The following is a 21727-nucleotide window of genomic DNA, read 5'->3' as shown; positions in this document are numbered from 1 at the left end:
GGTTTTTGAGACAGGGTTTCTCTGTGGTTTTGGAGCCTGTCCTGGAACTAGCTTTTGTACACTAGGCTGGTCTCGAACTCACATAGATCTGCCTGCCTCTGCCTCCCAAGTACTGGGATTAAAGGCGTGCGCCACCACCGCCCGGCCCAAAACTGAGATTCTTTATGGTTGAATAAAGGAACAGAAAAGGTAAAATGTACCTTATTATGGGAATGAATATGTATAGTAAAACCTATTTTTTACAAATATAAAACTATCAAAGGCCACCAATATCTGTCTTTAGGTATACCATGCTGTAAAGCTCCCATTTGCACATGGTGGCACTAAAATTTCATAAGTCAATCAACCATCTTCATTTACCAAATTATTTTTTAATTACAAAACCCAGGAAAATTCCAGGGAGAAATGGGGTTCTCTGACAACCTTGTGAAGATTCCTTATCTTTTGCGTAGAAACAGGCCATCGAGATGTCCAGACAGGGTCACTAAGTATTTATATAATTTTTGACTTTTATGAAATACTAAGTCGTACTTATGTCCCTATCTACTTGGAAAAATAGGCTCCATAATCCCTTGCATCTGTTTTCCTAGTGTTTTTTATTTTTCACAACTCAAACTTTCATTGGAATTTCGATTGTGGAGAACGGGTATCATTAGATGTGGGAATATAGATCTCTGCATGAGTCTTTTGTAGAAAGCATCTTTATCAAAATTAATCAAAATATGAATAATACGAGGCTGGAGGATTTCCTTTATGTCTTGTAATTGTGTAGCATTCTGTTTAATGTTTCAGAACTCATAGTTTCCAACTTTATTAGGGTTGAATTTACCCCCCATAACAAGCCATCTAGGTGGCCATTATTCCATGGTTATAATAGAAACATCAGTCTCATCATAATTAAATAATACTGTAAACATTTTACTTTTAAGTCCAATAATGGTTTATCATTTTCCTTTAATAAGGTTCTTGAATCTACATAGCGTTACTTGTCTTGAGTCCTTGCTCACAAAGCATGTTTCTTTGTGAAATGCTATATAGACATCAATAATAACGGCAATTTTCCTTCTGGTTAAACGAACAATTAGTAGGCACTGTATTCGTGACTGCAGTTTGCCCTGTTAAATCTTCATCAGGGATTTCTGTCTGAACTATGATTGCATTCATGGATAAACTACTGAAAATTAATAAAAGTCCAACTCTTTGATGCAGTTTAAGTCCCCAATATTCTGTGTGTAACCTTATAGGACACTGAAGAGAGGAAACGGCAGTACTTAAGGGCAAGGACTACCAATAGCAGCATTTTTTGAATGATATCTTGAAACAAAAAACTAGTTTGATTATAATCTGAAGTCTGGCATCAATGTTGTTAGTTTTGCATTAAAAGCCTCTAATTTTGAGGGTCACTTAGGGTACCCCTAAACATATTTTCCTACTGTTAGCTGATATTGGTTTTGTTTCCAGGCAATGTATTTCCATCCTCATCAAATTTGGTTCAACATTTCTTTCTTTTTTTTTTTTTGTTTTGTTTTGTTTTGTTTTAATTTCGAGACAGCATTTCTCCGTAGCTTTTGGTTCCTGTCCTAGAACTAGCTCTTCTAGACCATGCTGGCCTCGAACACACAGAGATCCGCCTGCCTCCTCATCCCCTCCCAAGTGCTGGGATTAAAGGCTTGTGCCACCACTGCCCGGCTGTTCAACATTTCTTAACCCAATGTTTTCCTTCATTTCATATAGGGTACAACCTGGAACTCATTGAATCTGAACATACAATTGTAGGAGAAATTTACATTGCTTCTTCAAAGGCCACTTTCTTAACATCTATTTTTTTTAAAGCACAGATTTTTATACCAGCTAATTTTGCTCTTTGTTTGTAGATCCCTACATTCTAAAGTAAATTAACTTAGGAAAATCCAGAACATTTTTCTGTCTCTTTATGAGGCATGATAAATCCTTGGCAATCTTTATCATCATTATCAAAGCTAAGTGTTTTAATAATAGCACTTGAATTGGCTCCCCTTTTGCTTAGTTTTCAATAGAATCTTTGAGTTTCTCTATGAAATCAGCCATAAGGCAGAGAGGGACTTTGTATTTTTACTACTCTCCTAGACCTGAAGTCAGATTTCATATCAGCTAAATCTAGGAAGCCATAGCTACATCCCTAATGTGGGAGAGAGCTGTCAGAAGCATATTATGCAGCTGATAATCTATTGAAACCAATCTACCACTCTCTGTCAGAATTTCCTATGTGATATTTAGGATTACACCAGTCTTTGCACTAGAACTTTTTATGGGATTTCTCTGCAAACCACACTTGCCACTAAAAAAGTTTGAAGGGCTAAGAACCATTTTAGCAAATATATTGAAATCATACAGCAACCATTGAGCATTATTGTCCCAACCAAAACGATTCATAGGTACAGGGAGCAGTAGATCCACAGAAAGCACAAGCCTTCTTAAAATCTTCCATATTATCTATGTCTAACCCATGATAAACACTTTTATTTTGTTGAGATTTCACTGAAACACAAAGCTGAGCTCATGAGGTCAGGGAGGAATTGGTAAATAAATACCTTTTTCCTGTTGTGCCCTACCATGTCTAGGTTGTAAACATAAGCTTTTTCATAAGTTCTCTGAAATCCTTGTCAAAAAGTAGAAAGAATGCAAGATTTGGTTGATTATCAGATTCTTTACCCCATGCTTCAGGAGTGCCTTTAGGCACTACAGGAAACATTTTTGAAGGAGACTCCAAAAATTGAGCTGAGGAGCCATTACCTGCTTAGTTGACAGTGGTGCTATATTTACTTTGATATTATATCCACTGGGAAAATTTCCTCAATTTTCCTCCTTTCCTAATTTTAAGAATGATATAATCCAGTTTATATTCATGAAGGAATTAGTCATTTCTTCCTCATGATTAATAACCTCCTTATCTTTATTTAGTATTTATTTTTTGGGGATTTTTTTTGTGTGTCTTTGCAACAGTTTAATTAAAGCTGTCTGGAAACAAGTCAGCCTCTAAATGATGGGCAGGGTAGTGATGAAGGCGAAACCTGAGGAGCCTCGAGGCCCTTTCGATCAAGCTTTCTTTTTTTTTAAATTAATTTATTTATTTATTAAAGATTTCTGTCTCTTCTGCCACCGTACTGGCTTTGTGGGAGCCTAGGCAGTTTGGATGCACACCTTACTAGACATGGATGGACCTGGGTGGTCCTTGGACTTCCCACAGGGCAGGGAACCCTGATTGCTCTTTGGCCTGTGAAGGGAGGGGGACTTGAGTGGGGGAGGGGTCAGGAAATGGGAGGTGGTGGTGGTGAAGAGACAGAATCATTTAGTATTTTATAATAGTACAAACCAATCCCTAAGTGACCCAAATTGAATGGGGATCTCTTCCCCTTATTTATATGCCTTTCCAATATTCATTCTCACAGTCAGATATTTCTTCTTCTAAAGCACTTTCTCCTGGAAATTTGGGGTCATAATCATAAGTAATAGTTAACTCTAAAAAGAGAATCAGACAATGTACAGACTCTGCTGGCACAATCTTCTTCTCAGTCTCTCTAGAGTTCTCAATATATACCCTTTCTGATGTCCTAATCTATTTTTATGGGAGGTATTTACCTATGTTATATTTAAAAATAAAAAGATCTACTTTTACAATTTCTATTTTTGCATCATTTCTCCCTTTTCATTATTACTCCAAACCCTCTCATATCTGTTTCTTTCCTCTCTCAAATTCATAGCATCATTTTTATCAATGCTGTTACATACATATATGCATATTATATATATTTATGTTACTATATAATTTCTTTAGTTTGAATAATTCTAAATTTGGCTCCAGCAATAAAGATGATCTAATCTTTAACAGGTTCTTTGGAGATTTGAGGGCAAAACACCAGACACCTTAGGATCCAATACCAGAGTTTACAAATGGCTCCCCCAGAATGACCTTCTAGGTAAGACTCTAGGAACAAACCTATCCTAGTTGACTTCAAAATCCTTTATATTACACTTGTTGGATGTATTATTTATTTAAGATAACAAGTTCTGGTATGCATTTGGTCTCTTTTAATACTCATTTTCTCTTAGCTACCATGTACCCAATGTGTTCAACTGGAAATTCGAATTTCATAGTTCAACTCTCAAGTCCAAAGCAATTCTACAAAATCTCTCTCTGGAAATTTAGTTTCTTCTTACTCTGAGAGAGGAAAACATTTCACCAAGGTTATGAGTTTTAGAATCTTCACATATGTTTTTTTTTGATGAAAAGTGAGGGGAAACAGAAGTTCATGCTAAACTAAATTAATAAATTGAATTAAGTAAAATTAATCTTCATGTAGAAAATCTCCTTTCAGTTCCAGATAGTGCACATTTCTCAATTCATGTCTAAGACTGCTAATTAATGTCAACCTGAATTCATGTTATTCTAGGTCATCCAAAAACCAAAGCCTTTGTAACTCATGGTGGAGCCAATGGAATCTATGAGGCGATCCATTTTGGAATCCCTATGATTGGCATTCCTTTATTTGGAGAGCAACATGATAACATTGCCTACATAGTAGCCAAAGGAGCGGCTGTTTCGTTAGATTTCAGAACAATAAAAAGGGCAGATTTGCTCAATGCACTGGAGGCCGTCATAGGTAACCCTTTGTGAGTATACCCTTTGAAATGTGTATATGTTAGTATTTGTGCATCATTAATTATGATTCTCACTGAAGGCCAAAGGTGCAATAATTATCCTGAGAGCTAAAATAATGGAAGATACAGAGACAAATTAGGGTATGATTTAGTGTCATATTGTTTTTCCTTTTTTTGTTATTACTTTTAATTTCCATATTGTGCTTTATATTTCTTTTCTATGTAAATCATACTTTTCCTCAATGTGAAATCCTTCTACTTAATCCTCCAAACAGCTTGTCCAACAGGCATATGCCTTCAGCTCTGGACAATTTTTATTTTTAATTCTTTTTGTAAAGTAATTGGTCAGAGTTTAAAGAATAGTATAAAACTTCAATAGCCAATAAGTGAAGTGAAATAAAATACTGGAGGGAAGAACCATTTTTTTGTTCCTTGTCACCCAGACCAGAAATAATCACACAGAAACTATAATAATTAAATCACTGCTTGGCACATTACCTCTAGCTTTTTATTGGCTAACTCTTACATCTTAATTTAATCCATTTCTGTTAATCTGAATATCACAACCTGGCAGTGGCTTATAGGCAAAGTTTGAGCACATCTGTCTCCAGAGTCAGCTCCATGGCTTTTCTCTGACTCTACCTTTTTCCTCCCATGCTATAGGCCAAACCAGTTCTTTATTCATAACCTACCAACAAAGTATCAGCATGTCTATTTCCAGCGGTTTCATGGCATCTCTCTGACTCTACCTTCTTTTTCCCATCATATAGCCTAGTTTTCCCCGCCTAAATATTTTTTCCCTGCCATAGGCCCAAATGGTTTATACATTAACCAATAAAAGCAACACATAGACAGAAGGAACTCCCACATCATTTCCCCTTTCCTGGATATAGACGTGCTAGAACATTGCTGGTAAGCCACTGCCACAGGGTGATATAAAGATTAATAGAAATAGGTTAAATTAATATTTAAGAGTTATCCAATAAGAAGCTAGAGCTAATGGGACAAGTAGTGATTTAATTAATGCAGTTTCTGTGTGATTATTCCATGTCTAAGCTAGCTGGGTAACCGAGTACCAACAAGCAGCCCTCCTTGCAAAACTGAAATATTAGAGGTGGTACCAGATATCCTAGAAGCCATAGGAAACTATTACAACAGAGAAATTAAATATTATAAAAGAGATAGGTAACTTTTATGAAAGTTGTAATACATCAAAAAAGCATAGATATTAACATAAATTAAGTGCATGGTTAGATATTTAAATATACAACCTGTGTCAGGATAAATTTAAATATTGAAAACATTGCTATGAAGAAAATTAAGAAGTTGATACTTGTTTTTCTTTGATTCATTTAGAAATTCTTTTCAAATATCTTGTTTAGAAAACGAATATATTTTCTGACTTTTATTATTACTTCAGTCCTTTAAAAATTTCATGTGGAATAAGTACCAGAGTAAAATCTACCTCTTTTCATATTAGCATGGCTACTCGTGTAATCCTTATTCAGATCTTTTGTAAGAAGCTGCTTGTTTGTTCCCAGTCACTCAGACTCGAAATAAGCAATCAGAAACTATATTAATTACAACATTGCTGTCGAATTAGTTTATGAACACTTTTTTGCTATCTCGTATATCTTATATTAACCCATTTCTATTAATCTTTGTATCGCCATGTGGTTTTGGCCTACCAGTAATGGTCGGCTATTTATCTCCTCCGGGGCCTGCATGACTTCTCTGTCGCTCCACCTTCTCTCTCCCAGAATTCAGCTTAGTTTTACCTGCCTAGCTCTGTTCAGCCCTGTCTTGGGCCTGAGTCACTTCTTTATTAAGCAATCTCATTCACAAAATACTGTGATAATACTATGTAATTATTTTTTATATTTACACAAAATGATCCACATCAAGTACTTGTTTAGGGACTTATTTGTTTGAGAACAACTATAGAAGTCCTACTTATTCAGATTTTGTTAGGGTCCTACTTTTTTTTGAGAATGAGTACTGGTTTCATAATTATTCTGATTTTGTTAGGAACCTATGTTGTTAAAAATACTATAGGTGTCATCATTATTCAGATCTTGTTTAGGTACTTATGTTGTTGAGACTTCATGAGTGTAGTTTATCAAAGAAACAACTTCACAGTACTTCCCTCTGGCTTTTAAAATCTTTCAATCCTCTCTACTTTTTTATACTACAAAAGCTAGTTTCAGTTTGGACAATGCCGTCAGTTCCAGCTCAGAGGTCTCTGGGTTGTGCTTCTGAGTTGAATGCTCATTCAGCAATAGAATTGTACCTCCCACCATTGGAGAAAAAGCACCACCAATAGGCTCCGTGTTTAGGGGGTTTCTTTCACAGGCTTGGCCAATCGCTTAAAAAGAGGATTTCTCATATTTGGTATTGAGGTTTATGTAAGTTGTTCTTTGACTTTTCGATTGAGCACCATCAGTACAGAAAGAAAAAGATCATTAAAATTATATATGTATATTTATACATAAAAGTGTATGTGTTGTGGGAGAATTGAGTAAATTATTAATAGTAAAATTTTTCATGGCTTTTTCTGATATTGCTATTGGTACTTTATTACTGTTTGCCTTTCTTTTGTATTAACCTTCCTCACCCTTCCCTAAGAGGTTTCCCCACTTCTCATTTCCTAAAGAGATGAGTTACAAATTTAATTTTAAACATGCATACTAAGAAATGATGATCATTGACTAAGAATAAATTCATAATTCTCTTATTTTGCTTTGTAAATAAAAAGACAGTAAGTTACGATTATTACAATTGCTAATTCTGCTGCATTAAACAGTCATCAGATTTGATGACTTGTCTTTATAACCATTCCCCTTTATATGGTCATGAATAATTATTTCAGCATTAATATCAAGTACATCTTGTATTTGATTTTCAGTGTGAAATTTTTTACAACTCATACTTCTAAAATTACAATAATAACAGAAAACGAATATCAACAATAAGAGTAAAACTTAGGCTTGATAGATGGCTTTGTGGATAAGGGAAGGTCTACCCCAGCAGCAGACCAGAGTTCTGTTCCCAACACTTACAACAGTTGGTTAATAATATCTATAACTCTAACTCCAGCAGATCTCATAACAAATATAAACACACAAACACAAATATATACAAACACGGTTTACACACTTTAAACACATATTCTCTCACACACATATTTAAAAGTAATAGCAAAAATTATTGTGATTCTACTTTACAATAAGAATAATAAGAATAATAAAAAATTCAATACAGTAACAGAGTAGAAAATTAATCTTCCTATTAATTTTATCAAATATTTGATGACTTTAATTAGAAAAATGTAAAAACAGTGAGAAGCAATTATTAGAGCTAATTAATAAGAACCAGAACACATTTGTAATTAAAACCACTAATCAATGATAGATGTACCATAAAAATCTCATTTCAATCTTTATCAAATTTACACATATATGCAACACCATGAGGACTCAAGAATGATTTGCCTTCTACTTAAAGATCCTGGAACTAGTAAACATTTTACACACAAAAGTTACTAAAAATTGCTCCTGGAGAACTGAAGCTTTATATACTCAAATAATATCTCATTTTGATTTTTTGTGTTTATAACTTAGGTGACTCTAAACTGTACTTTAGGAATATTTGATCTTAATTATTTTTCTCTTTTAATGCTTAATATTGCATGCTCAAGGAACTCAGACATGCATCTGAACATAAAACAAAATATATCTTATTTCTATATGGTGTGATTAACTTTAATGTTTACACAAAAGTTTACACATGTGCATTTTTCATTTCTTATGTAAGTTAATGTCTGTTTTCCTTCTGTCAGCTATAAAAAGAATGCTATGTGGTTATCTACCATTCATCATGACCAACCCATGAAACCCCTGGACAGAGTCATCTTCTGGATTGAGTTTGTCATGCGCCACAAAGGGGCCAAGCACCTGAGACCACTTGCACACAACCTCACCTGGTACCAGTACCACTCTCTAGATGTGATTGGATTCCTACTGGCCTGTGTGGCAGCCATAGCTTTCCTTTCCATAAAAGCCTTCTTATTCATTTATCGAAAGTTTGTAACGACGGGAAAGAAAATGAAGAGTGAGTAGAGAAGGCACATGAACTCCATTTCAGCATCGTTTTAGTTTATGAACGGCCTTCTGAACATTCACTGATTACTCTATCAAGGCACATCTTCATTAGAGGGGAAGGGAGAAATAATGCAAATATATTATAATCTCACAAAATAAAAGACATAATAAAAAAGGCTGAGCAAATGATAAGGAACAACCTACTAAGCATATTACCTCTATGGTATCTTCTTCAGTTCTGATTCCTGAGTCTTGCTTTCAACCCCTGGCCTACATTCTTCAGCAATGGACAGGAAGCTATGAGATGAAATAAATTCTCTTATTTATCAAACAAAAATGAAAATTTAAAAGCTAAGGAGGGGCCTAACTATTATTCAGGGCATGCAGCATTATGATGAGCAAATATGTGCTGGAGAGGTGAGACAGAAAGGGAAGTGGGAGCAGTTTGTTCTCTGTGAAGAGAGGTGGGACTGTAGATGTGAAGGCAGCAAGGAACGGCCTGATGAGAGAGGCCTGCACTGCTATCAGAGGCATGGTGTGATCTTTACCTGTGCTGCTCCAGAGGGCCATGGCTCTTCTCTAGCAGGGTTCTGTGACAACGTCCATGGCAATGTGGACCTCCTTCGTCTGGGCTCCCATTTGAAGCCATGATGTTGTATGAGTACGGTGCTGAGCTGATCCAGCCCTTCACCAGCCACCACACTGTAGTACCAGCAGTGATAAAAGTAAAGAAAAGATGGCCCTGTCCCTTGTCCGGCCAGTGTGGGAGAGCTGGCCCCAGTGGTGTGTGCGTGGGCGAACTAAACCCACCAATTGCTGGCCACGGGACTAGGGTGAGCTAGCCCTGCAACTTGCCTGAGCAGATAGGAAGAGCTGGCCCTAAACGAAGGTGTAGATGAGCATGGACTCATCAGTGTGGGAAAGCTGGTCCTTACCCCTCATCTTATCAGCGTCAGAAAGTTTGCCCTTGTGACATGGGTGAGGAACAGTTAGCTCTGATAGTGTGGATACAGAATAGACAGCCTCACACCTCACCTGGGTAACATGGAGAGCTCGCATCAGTGAGCAACTCAGCTACCACTCAGGCCCGGTTCCAAGATTTTGAGCTGGCCCACCCAACACCTACCCCATCTATGAGCTACTAGAGTTCATGGGGCAGGTCCTGCAGAACCAAAGTCGCAGGATCTCAATGACACAGAGCAGCAACAGGATAACCCAGAGGGGTCTCAGAGAGGATCCAGCATCGGTAGTGTAGCAGAGCCCAGAGTCCTGAACCAGTCCGATGACTCATTACAGCGAACATTCACAAGTAAAGCAGCTTGTTTAAAGAGTACACCGTGTGACACACTGTGAGACACTGCACATTCTACCATGAGACTTTTTTGTAATTTTAATTTCCTATTGTCTTTTTGTGGGGGAAGATACAAGGTTGGAAGGAGATCTCAAAGACCTGAGAAATGTTTGTGGTTGTGGTGTATGATATGAAATTCAAAGAATCAATAAAAAATTGTTGGAAAAATTTAAACAAGGAAATAACCCTTATGCTTTTATGAAATCATAGTGTGAAAAAAATTTAAGCAAATATGGATCTCATCCGCAAAGCCCTTTTCATATTTATACGAGTTGTGATTACAGCTGGGTGTTGTATAATTACATGTGTATGAGGGAGATAGTTCAACAATCAATTCTAAAAAAACAATAATTGACAAAATTCCTCCATCTTTTCATAATATCCTACTTATGATTGCCTCAGAACAGGAAAGACAAGGTTAAGAAGACTTGAAGAAAAGAATGATATTGTACTGTAAACGATGGGAAAAGATATAAATGTAGTTTTCTTTTTGTTTTGTTTTATTTGTTTTTTTAATGTTTTGTTTGCTTTTATTATTATTTTTCATTTATTTTCCACACAAACCTCAGTTTTCCCTCCCTCCATTCACCTCCTTACTACCTTCTATCAGTGCCTCCTCCTTATTAAAAGGGGCAGGTCCCCCTTGGAAGTCAGCAAACCAAGGCAGACCAAGTTGAGACAGGATCAGGTTCCTCCCCTCCATCAAAGCTGGGCAAGGCATCCCAACACAGGAAATAGGTACCAACGAGCCAGCTCATGCATCAGGGATAGGTCCTGGTTCCACTACTACGGACCCCACAAACAGACCAAGCTTTACAACTGTCACCCACATTCAAAAGCCTAGGTTTGTCCCATGCAGGCTCCGTACCTGTTGGTCCAGAGTCATGAGCTCCCACTAGCTCAGGTCTGCCCTTCTGTTGGTTTCCCTTCATGATCTTGATCCTGCTGCTTCCTATGAAAATATTGAATGAGAAAAAGAAAGTTCTAATTTAGTCCCATGCTGGACCTGGATGGAGGGGGGAGGACCTTGGACTTCCCACATGGCAGGGAATCCAGACTGCTCTTCAGACTTGAGAGAGAGGGGGAATGGAGTAGAGGATTCACATTATGATTGAAGATTATTCGGAAGGGATAGGAAAACAGGGGTTTAAGAGAAGGTCCAAAGTTGAATAATCCTTCAGCAAGAGCTTTAAAACTGGCAGAGAGTTGAATATCAGAAAACAGTTGTGTCTCTTCAGTGAGATGATTCAGTCCCACCAGGCAAAGGGATGTATCTACTCCTCAATGTTTATGAGAAGGCGTTTCTGCACTAACAACTTGTTAATATGTGACCTGTGCTGTGTGGAGGAGGCCGAGAGACATAGGCTATGGGGCACGGCTTGCTCTTCGGGTAGGGCACTGGGAATGGTTATAGTATGGCCTATAAGACACAAATTTAACCAAACTAGTGTGGAAACCCCTTCAGATAATAGATTTGACTATTTTATTTTAATCTACAATGCAGATTTTCTTTGGATCTGAGCAATGAGGAGAACAGTGTAAATTATTGTCTTGTGTTAAACCTTTTTGGATTAGGTCTTGACGGGTTTATGTAACCTCACAATGTCCGTTTAAGCGTGACACTCTAATTCAGAGAAGAGAAACAATTTTAAATTTATCTGACTGCAACAAGGTCTATAAACAATATTAAAAATTCCCTTTTAATGCAGAGCAGTGGTGGTACATGACTTTAACCCCAGCACTTGGGAGGCAGAAGTAATCAGATCTCTGTGCATTTGAGGCCAGTGTGGTCTACAAAGTGAGTTCCAGGCCAGACTCCAAAGATACAAAGAAAACCTGTGCCTCAAATAAAGACATAGTTCATCTTTTCACTTTTTATATCAATTATGGTTTCTACTACACATGCATATTCCAAGTTATTTGCAATGTTTCATTCACCATTTTGTGACTTTAGAAGCAAAACTTGGAGCTGAAAGAAGTTGCCTATTCAAATTAGCCCAGCACATATTTGGTATAAGCAAGAAGACCAGAATTTTAAAGTCAGATGTCTACATAGCTAGATGAACTGGAGAAGATGGGTTGGAGAGAAGTTTCAAAATTGAATCATCCTTCAGGCAGAAAACTTTATTTACACTGGCTGATAGACATCAGAGCCCATCAGGGTCCTCAGTAAGATGATTCAGTTTTATCAAGGGAAAAGAAATGTTTACTCTTAAAATTTATAAGATTTATAAGGTTAATTTGAATGGTGTACATGGAACACTGTCTCTAACGAAGGGAGATGTGGAGAAAAGGAGAAGGAGGAAGCAAAGGAAGATGAGTCCCATTATCAGTTTGAATAGAGTTTGCTAGTCCAAACATGTGAATAATTTTCTTGAGGGACAATTTAAATAGCTCTATTATTTTCTCAGTTACTATAGGGAATGTCTTTGATAAGCATGAGAACATGTCTCTGAATACTAATAAAATTTAAAATGATATTTGTTTGAAATATTTGAATAGTTTATTTGCCATTCTTAAATGAAACTTAACTTCTAAAATGTTGTATCTGTTTGTTAATCCTATTCTCATCCTATAACTCTTTATTATTTTATGATTGATATCAGATATAATCCTTTGAACAGTCGATCCTTTGTGGCTGTTTCTAATAGGCCCATATTAGATATGTTAATGTATCCATATATTAATATATCGTCTATATAGGTATTTTTCAACAAATTTTCTATGCTCAAACAATTTTGTGGTTGTTCTGTTGCAACTAAAACTTTAAGTCCCTATCATCAGTCTCATGGAATCTGGAAAACTAGAGCTCCCTGCACAATATGAAGGCAGCTTGACAGGTTAGAAATTGTCCCTACAAAGCTGCTCAGTTGTCCTGAAACTCTTCCAGACAGCTTGGATTGTCTCTCCTTCCTTCAGGTTATTTATCTTGTAAGATATTTCTTAACAAACTAAACTTAGTAAAAAGAAACTAGCCAGCATGACTTTCTATTCATAAAATCAATACAGTTGACTTGCTCTGTGGACAAATCACAATGTGCAGAAACAAAATTTCTAAAACAATAATACAATATATGGCTCTAAAGGAGAAGCAGGCCCCTAAGAAATTAAAATTGACATTTTATAAATATTATAATAAATTTAAAATAAGATATTGAGTTTATCATATCAACAAAGAAAGTCAACAAATGCAATATGGGATTAAGCTATTATCATAACCCAGACGTGGATAACTTAGTCCACAGAAAGCCTGAGAAAGCTTGGAAAAGAATAGAGTAAAGCATGTTTTCTTGGTAGCAGCAATTTCTCAAGTCTGTTCTTCTTGCTAGAGGCAAGCAAGCACTCTCAACTAAGAGGGGCTTCCTGACTCAGCTTTAGCTGCAAAACCCTGCAGCTCTTTTAAGAGGTCCTGCCACGAAACACTTAAAGGGTGTTGACGAAAAGCAACGCATGATTTTCGGTTTTCAGCCATAACAGGAAAAATGCTGCACCTTTTAAAAATGCTGGTTTTCTGGGCCGTCCTGCCAGGGCAAACTCTGACTGTTTGAGGCAGGAGGGCCGACTACAGAGAGAGGACTTGAGTGTTGTCTGTGGATATAATGCTGCAGCTTGCTTGCTGGCAGGGACCTTGAAATGCCATAGACTTGTGGCAATAAACAGGGCTACAGCCGGTACCTCTGCCATGAGGCTGTAAAGCTAAGGAATGGGCTGGATCCAGCCGCCAAAGCCATGGCTTTAATCCTACCCATATTACTCAATAATTTAAAGGCTCATGTGGTCAGAAAAAGAAAGAGAGATACAGTAAAGAGAGATTCAAAAACAAAAAAAAAAACCTTTTAAATGATTTACAGTGTGTTAAAAATATATGCAGACTCAAAGTTAAAGTTCTTAAAGTAAAAAAAAAAAAGGAGGAAAGAGAGTAGTTGGGTGTGGTAGGACACACCTTTAATCCCAATGCCTGGGAAGCAGAGATTCTCTGAGAGGGATATTGACCTCTGTGACTTCAAGGTGTGGTAGCACACGCCTTTAATCCCAATGCCTGGGAAGCAGAGATTCTCTGAGAGTTCAAGGACAGCCTGGTCCACAGAGTTATTCCAGGTCAAAGATATACAGAGAACCTGTCTCAAAAAGCAAAAAGTTAAAAGTAAAGATAACCGAAATAGCGGTTAGAACAAAGCTTCACAAAGATGGAAAATACAAAGAGAATTTTGATACTGTGTGATATTATGCTCTCTTTGAATTGTTTGAATGCTGAGGAAAGAGCAATAGCTGCTAAATTATATTAGTTTATAAATGCTGCTGAACTCATCCAAGATAGATATTGTAAAAATACCTTGACTTCAGAATTTGGATCTAAGGATATGATACTTTGGAAAAGAGTTTCTTCTTTTGTTTTCACAGAGGATGAAACCCTGTGGATTGCTTCGATCCCAGTATGGTATGATAGACCACGCCCTCCTAAAAGGTTGCTGTGAACACCTTCAGAAAATTACTTCACTCAACTGCTGACTGAGATGAACCTGGCACACAGGTTATACCATGAAAGACCTAAATAACAGTGCCCCCATTCAGCACAAAGCAGTTTGGAGTAAAATAACTGCACTCATATTCCCAAATATTGTTTATAAATGTTCTTTTACATTTAAAGGGGGATATGATATAGGTATGAATAATTTGCATTGATATGGATTTTGCTTTAGTGATTTAAATTTGTCAATCTTGTTATATGTATATGTATTTCTGATATTGATTAGTTCATATTGATTCTGATATTGTATAGTTCATTAAAAATGTAATGTATATAGGTTGTTAATGGGTAATCATTAATAATAGTCAAGTTTGTAGTCATGTTAGATTTTCTAGATGTACATAGATATATTTTAGATAGACATTCTTCATATCTTTCAAAGACTACAAAATAGGACCTTTAATGTTTTAATAACTTAGGACTTTTCATGACAATGAGACACGTCTGCTCCTGGCAGCATGAATCTACTTCAAGAGGACGAGGGCCATCAAAGAGGCTCCTTATGGTGTCTGATAGCCATTTGGGCAAGAAACTGCTCTTGCCTGGACTATTGTATAAACTGGACACAGACAACCTGCAGAGAGAGGACTACTGAACTTCCCTAAAGGTGAGATGATCTTTCGTGGTTCCTGATTCATGAAGGAGTCTGCAAGACATTCTGCAGGACACAACAGATAGTGACTGAACTGACTTGGAAATTTCCTGCTTCATGGAAATGTCTCTGGATACTATGGGCCTATAGGCCAAAGATGGATGCCCCAATGGTACAGAGAAACTTTGGGTGACTGTCCAGGCAGCAAGATGTGTCTGTCATTTCTAGAGTTTGGAAGTTGCTTATTTCTTGTTTGCTTAGGTAATATTGTATTTTCTGGAGTCTTTGATGGAGTTGAAGAATAGATAGATAGTTATAGTTTTCCTTAGTTATGATAAAGATAAAATAGATGTAAATATTGTAATTTTTACTTGATAACTGTTTTGTTATGTATAATTTTGCTATGGTAAAATTAAAGCCTTCCTTTTTTGTTAAACAGAAAAAGGGGAAATGATGGAGGAAGGTCATTGGTTAATTAATAAAGAAACTGCTTGGCCCTGATAGGTTAGAACATAGGTAGGTAGAGTAAATCAACAGAATGCTGGGAGGAAGAGGAAATGATGTAAGACATCATTTCCTCTCCTCTCTGGGGCAGATGCGATGAAGCTCCTACTCAGGATGGATGTAGGCTAGAATCTTCCCGGTAAGAGCACCTTGGGGACTTACCCAATGCTGATAACAGATTTCAGAATATAGTTATAGGATATATATTCTACCGTCAGAACATGACACATTCTCCAGAATCTGTCAGTCGTAAATTAGGCTCACAAAACAATCCTCAGCAAGTTCTAAGAAACCTAAACATTCGATCTCTCACTATGTACAATCTTTTACAATTTCAACCAAATGGCCACTCTCACTTTTTTTGTGCAGTACCTTGGCAGTTTGACAGCCAGAAGAAAGTGATAGATGAAACCAGAACCTTGTGAGGTTGGAGGTGTTCAATGTGGTCTCGACAGATCCCATACAGGCTGTATAGCTTCTCAAGCAAATATCAGAAGTTTGGGTTCAGGGCTTCTGACTTTTAACCTCTGTTGCAGCTTGAGTTCATTTCCATTGTTTCTGGTCTCCCAGCACATTGTCTTTACTTTGGTAGCAACTCAATTTATGAATATCTCTCCATATAAAATTCATTTTCCTTTGTCACCTACCTCTTCTCATATTATATAGTGTGTGGATACATGTTTAACATTAGGCAGGCATGTAATCTTCAGAAGAGTACTGTAAACAGACCATCTTTTAGTGATCTGTGTAACTAGCTAAAATTGCATATTAAAGAGTCTTGGTTTCTTCCTTCATTCCCCCTCCCTCCCTCGCTCCTTCTGTCCTTTCTTCCTTCTTTTCTCCTTTTAATCTTAACATCTATTTCTTGCAGTGCTTCCCTACAGGTGGGAGAGATACACTGTTGAGGCATACATAGCACCAACAGTGAATGACTTTTCATTGTATATGTCACACAGGCCTCAAAAATATCACAATAGCTTTTAAATAGAATTCTATTCCTATTCTTTTAGTGCCGAATCTTGAAGTGCACTTATATTGAATCTCTGACTACTGTAGAACCAATAGAAAGAAAATTTGGATTGTCACAAATTTTTGCCTCTGAAAAACACTTAATGTTTATTGTCTAGGCAAAAAACATCCTCTAAAGACAATGGATAAACAATTACCCCTACAAAATAAGTATGTCAGGAGAGTCTCATGGCCTGCCCCTCCCTAGTACAGGAACTTCCACATTCTTTGTGGTCACTGACATTGGTGCCATTCAAACAAATAAGATTTCAGAGTTCAGATTCCATATTTGCATTTAAAAGTAGGTCAGATGTGAAACATTCTCTAAATTTCTTCTAATAAACAACATATTTCATTGCTTATGAATTTAGTGTTACTCAATTTCTCAGAACATAGATAAAACACAATCAGATTCTTCATAAGAATGGAACATAAATGTCACTAACACAGAACCTGATGAAATCATTATCATCTACCAAAACTCCATGAATCCAGCCTACACTGTTCACAGTTTGTTTTTTCAATTTCTGGTCTTCTGGATTCCAATCTAAATGTCCCACAGAATTTGCTTACAGAATTCTAGGGTCTCACATTATCATATGTCCAAATTTTTCCAAATTTCTTTTTAAAAGATCATTAGACAAAGATTTATGTACCTTAAAGAGAGGCTATTAAGTAAAAAAGCCACTTATCATTAATTTCCTATGTTGGCTACTATTCTCATTATCATAACCTTACAGCCTACAAAAAGTCAACTTAGAAGAGGAAGTATTTACTTGTAGAGGCATTTCCAAAGAATATTTACCTTTTAGTTCCACAATATAAAAGGAATAGCTATTAAGGCTCTCACCAACATGAGTATTCTCATGGATTCAATGACATGATGGACCTCAAGAGCTCAAAATATGCTCCAACAAAAACCGTTCCTCCTATAACTTCCTTTTTTGTCGGGCACTAACCTAATGATGACACAAGTAAGTAGTGAGCGGATCTTGTTTTTAAATAACAGAGACTTATCAATATTGTCTTTTATTGTGTTTAGGTAACTGTATAACCATCATTCTAAGAGAGTATTTGAGAAGTGTCTATGCAGCATCTTTGGCTGTAGTAAGTACTGATATTGGTGAGTGTTTTCCTGTCCTAGGCTGAATGGGTTGTGCACTTCTATTGTAAGCTACTATTCAACTTTCTAACACTACTAGTCTTAGTAAGGCTTAACCAATTCTGGATATGTGAAAATTGTCATTTTCTACAGGTTATGTAGCATGGAGTCACCATATTGAGTCCAGGAAGTTTCCTTCACAAATGTAATATAAGAGATAGGATGCCAAACTGAAAGTTTACGGGATTGCTGGGTCACACCAGGAGCCTGAGGTAGAACATAATGCAATTTAAAATTTTTCAGAGGAGAACACTTGGAATATTTGTTGCTCAAAGATAAGAATATACACAGTGATGATGCCCATGAGTACGGGGTGATTATTACAGCAATGATTAGAGTCTGTGCTTGTTCAGTGGTACTTATTTCTCCAATAATGCTTCATTTTTCTCCTAGATTAGTAATGATTTGAACAGCATTTTTTTTTACATTTTTTTATCGAGAAAAAGAAAAAAAAAAGTTTCCGCCTCCTCCCAGCCTCCCATTTCCCTCCCCCTCCTCCCACCCTTCTCCCTCTCCCCCCACTCCCATCCCCCTCCCTCTCCAGTCCAAAGAGCAGTCAGGGTTCCCTGCCCTGTGGAAAGTCCACGGTTATCTGCTATTGATCTTCAATAAAAAACAATTTCTGTATCCACAGGAAATGGAAGAGTTTGCACAGAGTTCTGGCAAACAGGGTGTCGTAATATTTTCTCTGGGATCAATTATCACAAAATAAGAAAGGGCCAACAAAATTGCATCAGCCCTTGCACAGATTCCACAAAAGGTAAAATGAGGTCCTTAGTTCAGTCAAGTCTGGAAAGGGGTGACAATGGAAGGTTTCTGTATGTAAAATCAAGTATTATGATTGCCCTTAGTCAGGTTAGAAACAAAGATAAAGATGAAGAGAGTCAGCTGGACCTTTCCTGGTATCAATCCTATTTCTTCTGGATTCTACTACATTCTACAGATGTGTTTTGGATGACAATAACCATGACCTAAACATCGTGATTACAGGGAAGCGTGGTGAGTGAGTGCAATCTAAACTTCTCTAGTCTGATGATACTGGGAGCAAAACTTCCCAAAAATAACTAAATTCTCAGTGGTCACTTAAACCTTTTCCTTGAGCCTTGTTTGAATCCAGATATTCAGGGAAAATGAAAGTTTATTTAAAACTTTGTTAGCAGATATAAAAAAAACATCTGTAGTATAGCATTAATAGTCTTCCAGGTCTGCAGTAGCATAGAGACTTTCTAATTTTCCCTCCCCTCTTCATGAGAATGCTGAACTAGGATTGCTTAGTTACCACTAAGAAGACGTCCCAGAGAATGGAAAAGAAACAGTTCACCATCTCAGTCCCTTTGGACCCTGTTCATTAGGGAAAATAAAAAAAGGAAGAGTGGGCCATTCTAGAATCTGCCAAACCTAAAACAGGACTATGTAAACGAGAAGGTGGAATGGTCCCTGTCCTTCTGGTGAACCACACACTGTAAAACATTGTCTATGGCACTTTGTCTCTAACCCAGAAGAGTAAAGTGTGTTTCATTTAGGAAGAAATGGAACTAAGAGATAATCCAGCAGAAATAGGATTGATACCAGGAAAGATCCAGCTGACTCTCTTCATAAGGTATATGAATATTATTTACCACATCTGAACTTTAACCTGGAGTATGTAGGAACTAGATTTTTGTAATAACTCATACTGGTTTTCCCTGAGATCCCGAAGAAAAGTTTAAATTTATTGTGGCAAACAGATATTGAACATGTAGGTGAAGCTCGCATTTAGAAGGGTGTTTTGGGATTTCAAAATAAGCACCATTTGTGTGGTCTGCCCGTGGAACTGCTTGGCATTTCAAAAAGTGCATTAACCCTGAAGTGTTTTGCCATCGATCATATGGGTCAGATGCAGCACCATTAGGGTATTGAATGCTTTTTACAGCTACTAGCACTTATGAGCAGCACAGCAGGTTCCTTTCCCGCATGAAAGGAATATCCAGAATAAGCGACAGTGATATGACTCATGTGATGAAGTGCTCTGCACTTCCTGTAATGCCTAAGTAAAACCGGTGCCTCAACCAACGATGAGTAATATTAGACTTATTTTTTCATATGTTAAAAAAATTATGTCAGTCGCTCTTTGTGGTTATTTTTGTGCTGGAGGTAAAATCTCCTCAATATGCAGAAGGGTACAAGCAAGCAAGGGGAATTTCATACCACCATCTAAGTCACTGGTATTTAGTGGACAAGTTAAACACATGGACTCTGTGAGGTTATGGCAAAGATAGGCTAGACAGAAACTCCATTCTCTGATTATCCATGGTGGAACCTTTTCCACAGAACTTGTAAATGGAGAAAAATTGTAAATTTGGAATATTTGTCAAAAATAAATATTGAATAATAAAAAACAAGTGTCAAACCCTATTAAAATAATAGGGCAAATGAATATAAGTAAGATCTGTGGTTTTTTTTAACTGACATGAATTTAATAATGGAAAATTGGAAGAATTGTAATAAATAAACATAAAGTTTAAATATTCTTTGCAGATGATTTATGAACATATAAACTTTTAAAAATATATTTATGTTTCATTAACTCTCTCATGTGTGCACATAACTGCACATAAAAATTCATGATGACATTCGACCTGATTAAATGTTTAGAAAAACATAGACGGTGTTCCCATACTCTGCATTATGTTTTTATGGTTCTTATAGTATAATATTTCTTTACCTGTTTTGCACACTGGGGATTCAAATGGCATTTAGCTATGCATTGTCTAATTCCTATAATACTATATTTTAAGTTTTGAAATCCGATGCAAATTATTGACTAACTTCTAACAGGTGCTTTGGAAATTTAAGGACATGAAACCAGATACATTAGATCCCAATACAAGGATTTTCCAGAGTGTCCCCCAGAAGGACTTTCTGGGTAAGACTCTGGGAAACTGAAGCATGAGTAACAAGCTAAAGAGTGATAGGAAGCAAACTGATTTGTTTCATAAAAATCAAAAATAAAACCGGTTTTTAAATACTTTTTTCTTGAAAGAGAATGAAATGTGAGCTGGCGTTGTACGTTTGTATTCCAGGAACAGAATGTGCATGGTAAATGAAGCTGCCTATTATAGGCATTGTGTTCTTACCTTGGCTTTTACAGATTCAATTTTATACATGTTCCTTTTTTTAAAGCAGGAATATTTCAAAAACAACAAAGAAACATTAATGATCAATGACATATTGCCCTTCACAAAAAGTTCACACTGTTTATCATACAACAATACAGAACACTGTTATTCTTTTTTCATTACTGAATTTCTCTGTAGCTGTGAAGCTAGTCCTGGAAGTAGCTCTTGTGGACCAGGCTGCTCTTAAACTCACAGAGATCTGCCTGTCTCTGCCTCCTGACTGCAGGGATTAAAGGTGTGCGCCACCACCTCCCATCTACAATACAGCACTATGTTTGCCATGGTATTCCTGGATCAATACAGCACTCTGTCATGGTTGTCCTGAATGCCCTAAAAAGACTTAGGTCAGACTTGGTACATGTGTTATTAATCATTTTCCTTTGTGAAATACTTCATTTTTGAGGAAACCATTCACAGGTACTATATTTTCATCATTTTCAGGCTCATTTCTGCTTCCATTAACTCCTGCTTTGCCCTCTACCATATCACCATCCCACTGAGTCCTATTTTTGCACTCCAATCTTGACAGCCATTGATTGTTCACAGTTTTCCCTGTAGCAATAGGACTTTGTGAAATTTTCCCCATCTATGTTGGCAAGTCAAATGGTACTGTCATTACACAGGTCTTAATTAGGCAACCACACTCGTGATAGTTCATGGATGCAATATCCCTATAATACATACAT

General features: G+C 36.8%; 1 protein-coding gene and 1 long non-coding RNA gene across 4 annotated transcripts in view; one reads left to right on the top strand and one right to left on the bottom strand.

Annotated features, from left to right (window-relative positions):
- The window catches only part of LOC126506295 (UDP-glucuronosyltransferase 2B17-like), a 252277-nt gene that overhangs the window by 61815 nt on the left and 168735 nt on the right, over positions 1-21727 (top strand). For 2 of the 3 annotated variants that reach the window (XM_050149724.1, XM_050149722.1), the window contains exons 4-6: positions 3869-3956; positions 4431-4650; positions 8477-8941. In XM_050149724.1, the coding sequence (XP_050005681.1) occupies positions 3869-3956; positions 4431-4650; positions 8477-8756 (588 nt within the window). In that variant the 3' untranslated portion in view covers positions 8757-8941. Of the gene's footprint in view, positions 1-3868; positions 3957-4430; positions 4651-8476; positions 8942-21727 lie in introns of those variants that run through there. The other variant, XM_050149732.1, reaches the window with a different exon arrangement.
- The window catches only part of LOC126506300 (uncharacterized), a 16766-nt gene continuing 4318 nt past the window's right edge, over positions 9280-21727 (bottom strand). The window contains exon 3 of the long non-coding RNA XR_007593163.1: positions 9280-11041. This is a non-coding gene — a long non-coding RNA (uncharacterized lncRNA). The remainder of the gene's footprint in view (positions 11042-21727) is intronic.

This window comes from Alexandromys fortis, unplaced genomic scaffold, assembly GCF_014885135.2.
Source record: "Alexandromys fortis isolate MF-2015 unplaced genomic scaffold, M_Fortis_MF-2015_v1.1 scaffold_0, whole genome shotgun sequence".
NCBI lineage: Eukaryota > Metazoa > Chordata > Mammalia > Rodentia > Cricetidae > Alexandromys > Alexandromys fortis.
The sequence above is the reverse complement of the archived record's forward strand: the minus strand, read 5'-3'. Positions and strand labels throughout refer to the sequence as shown.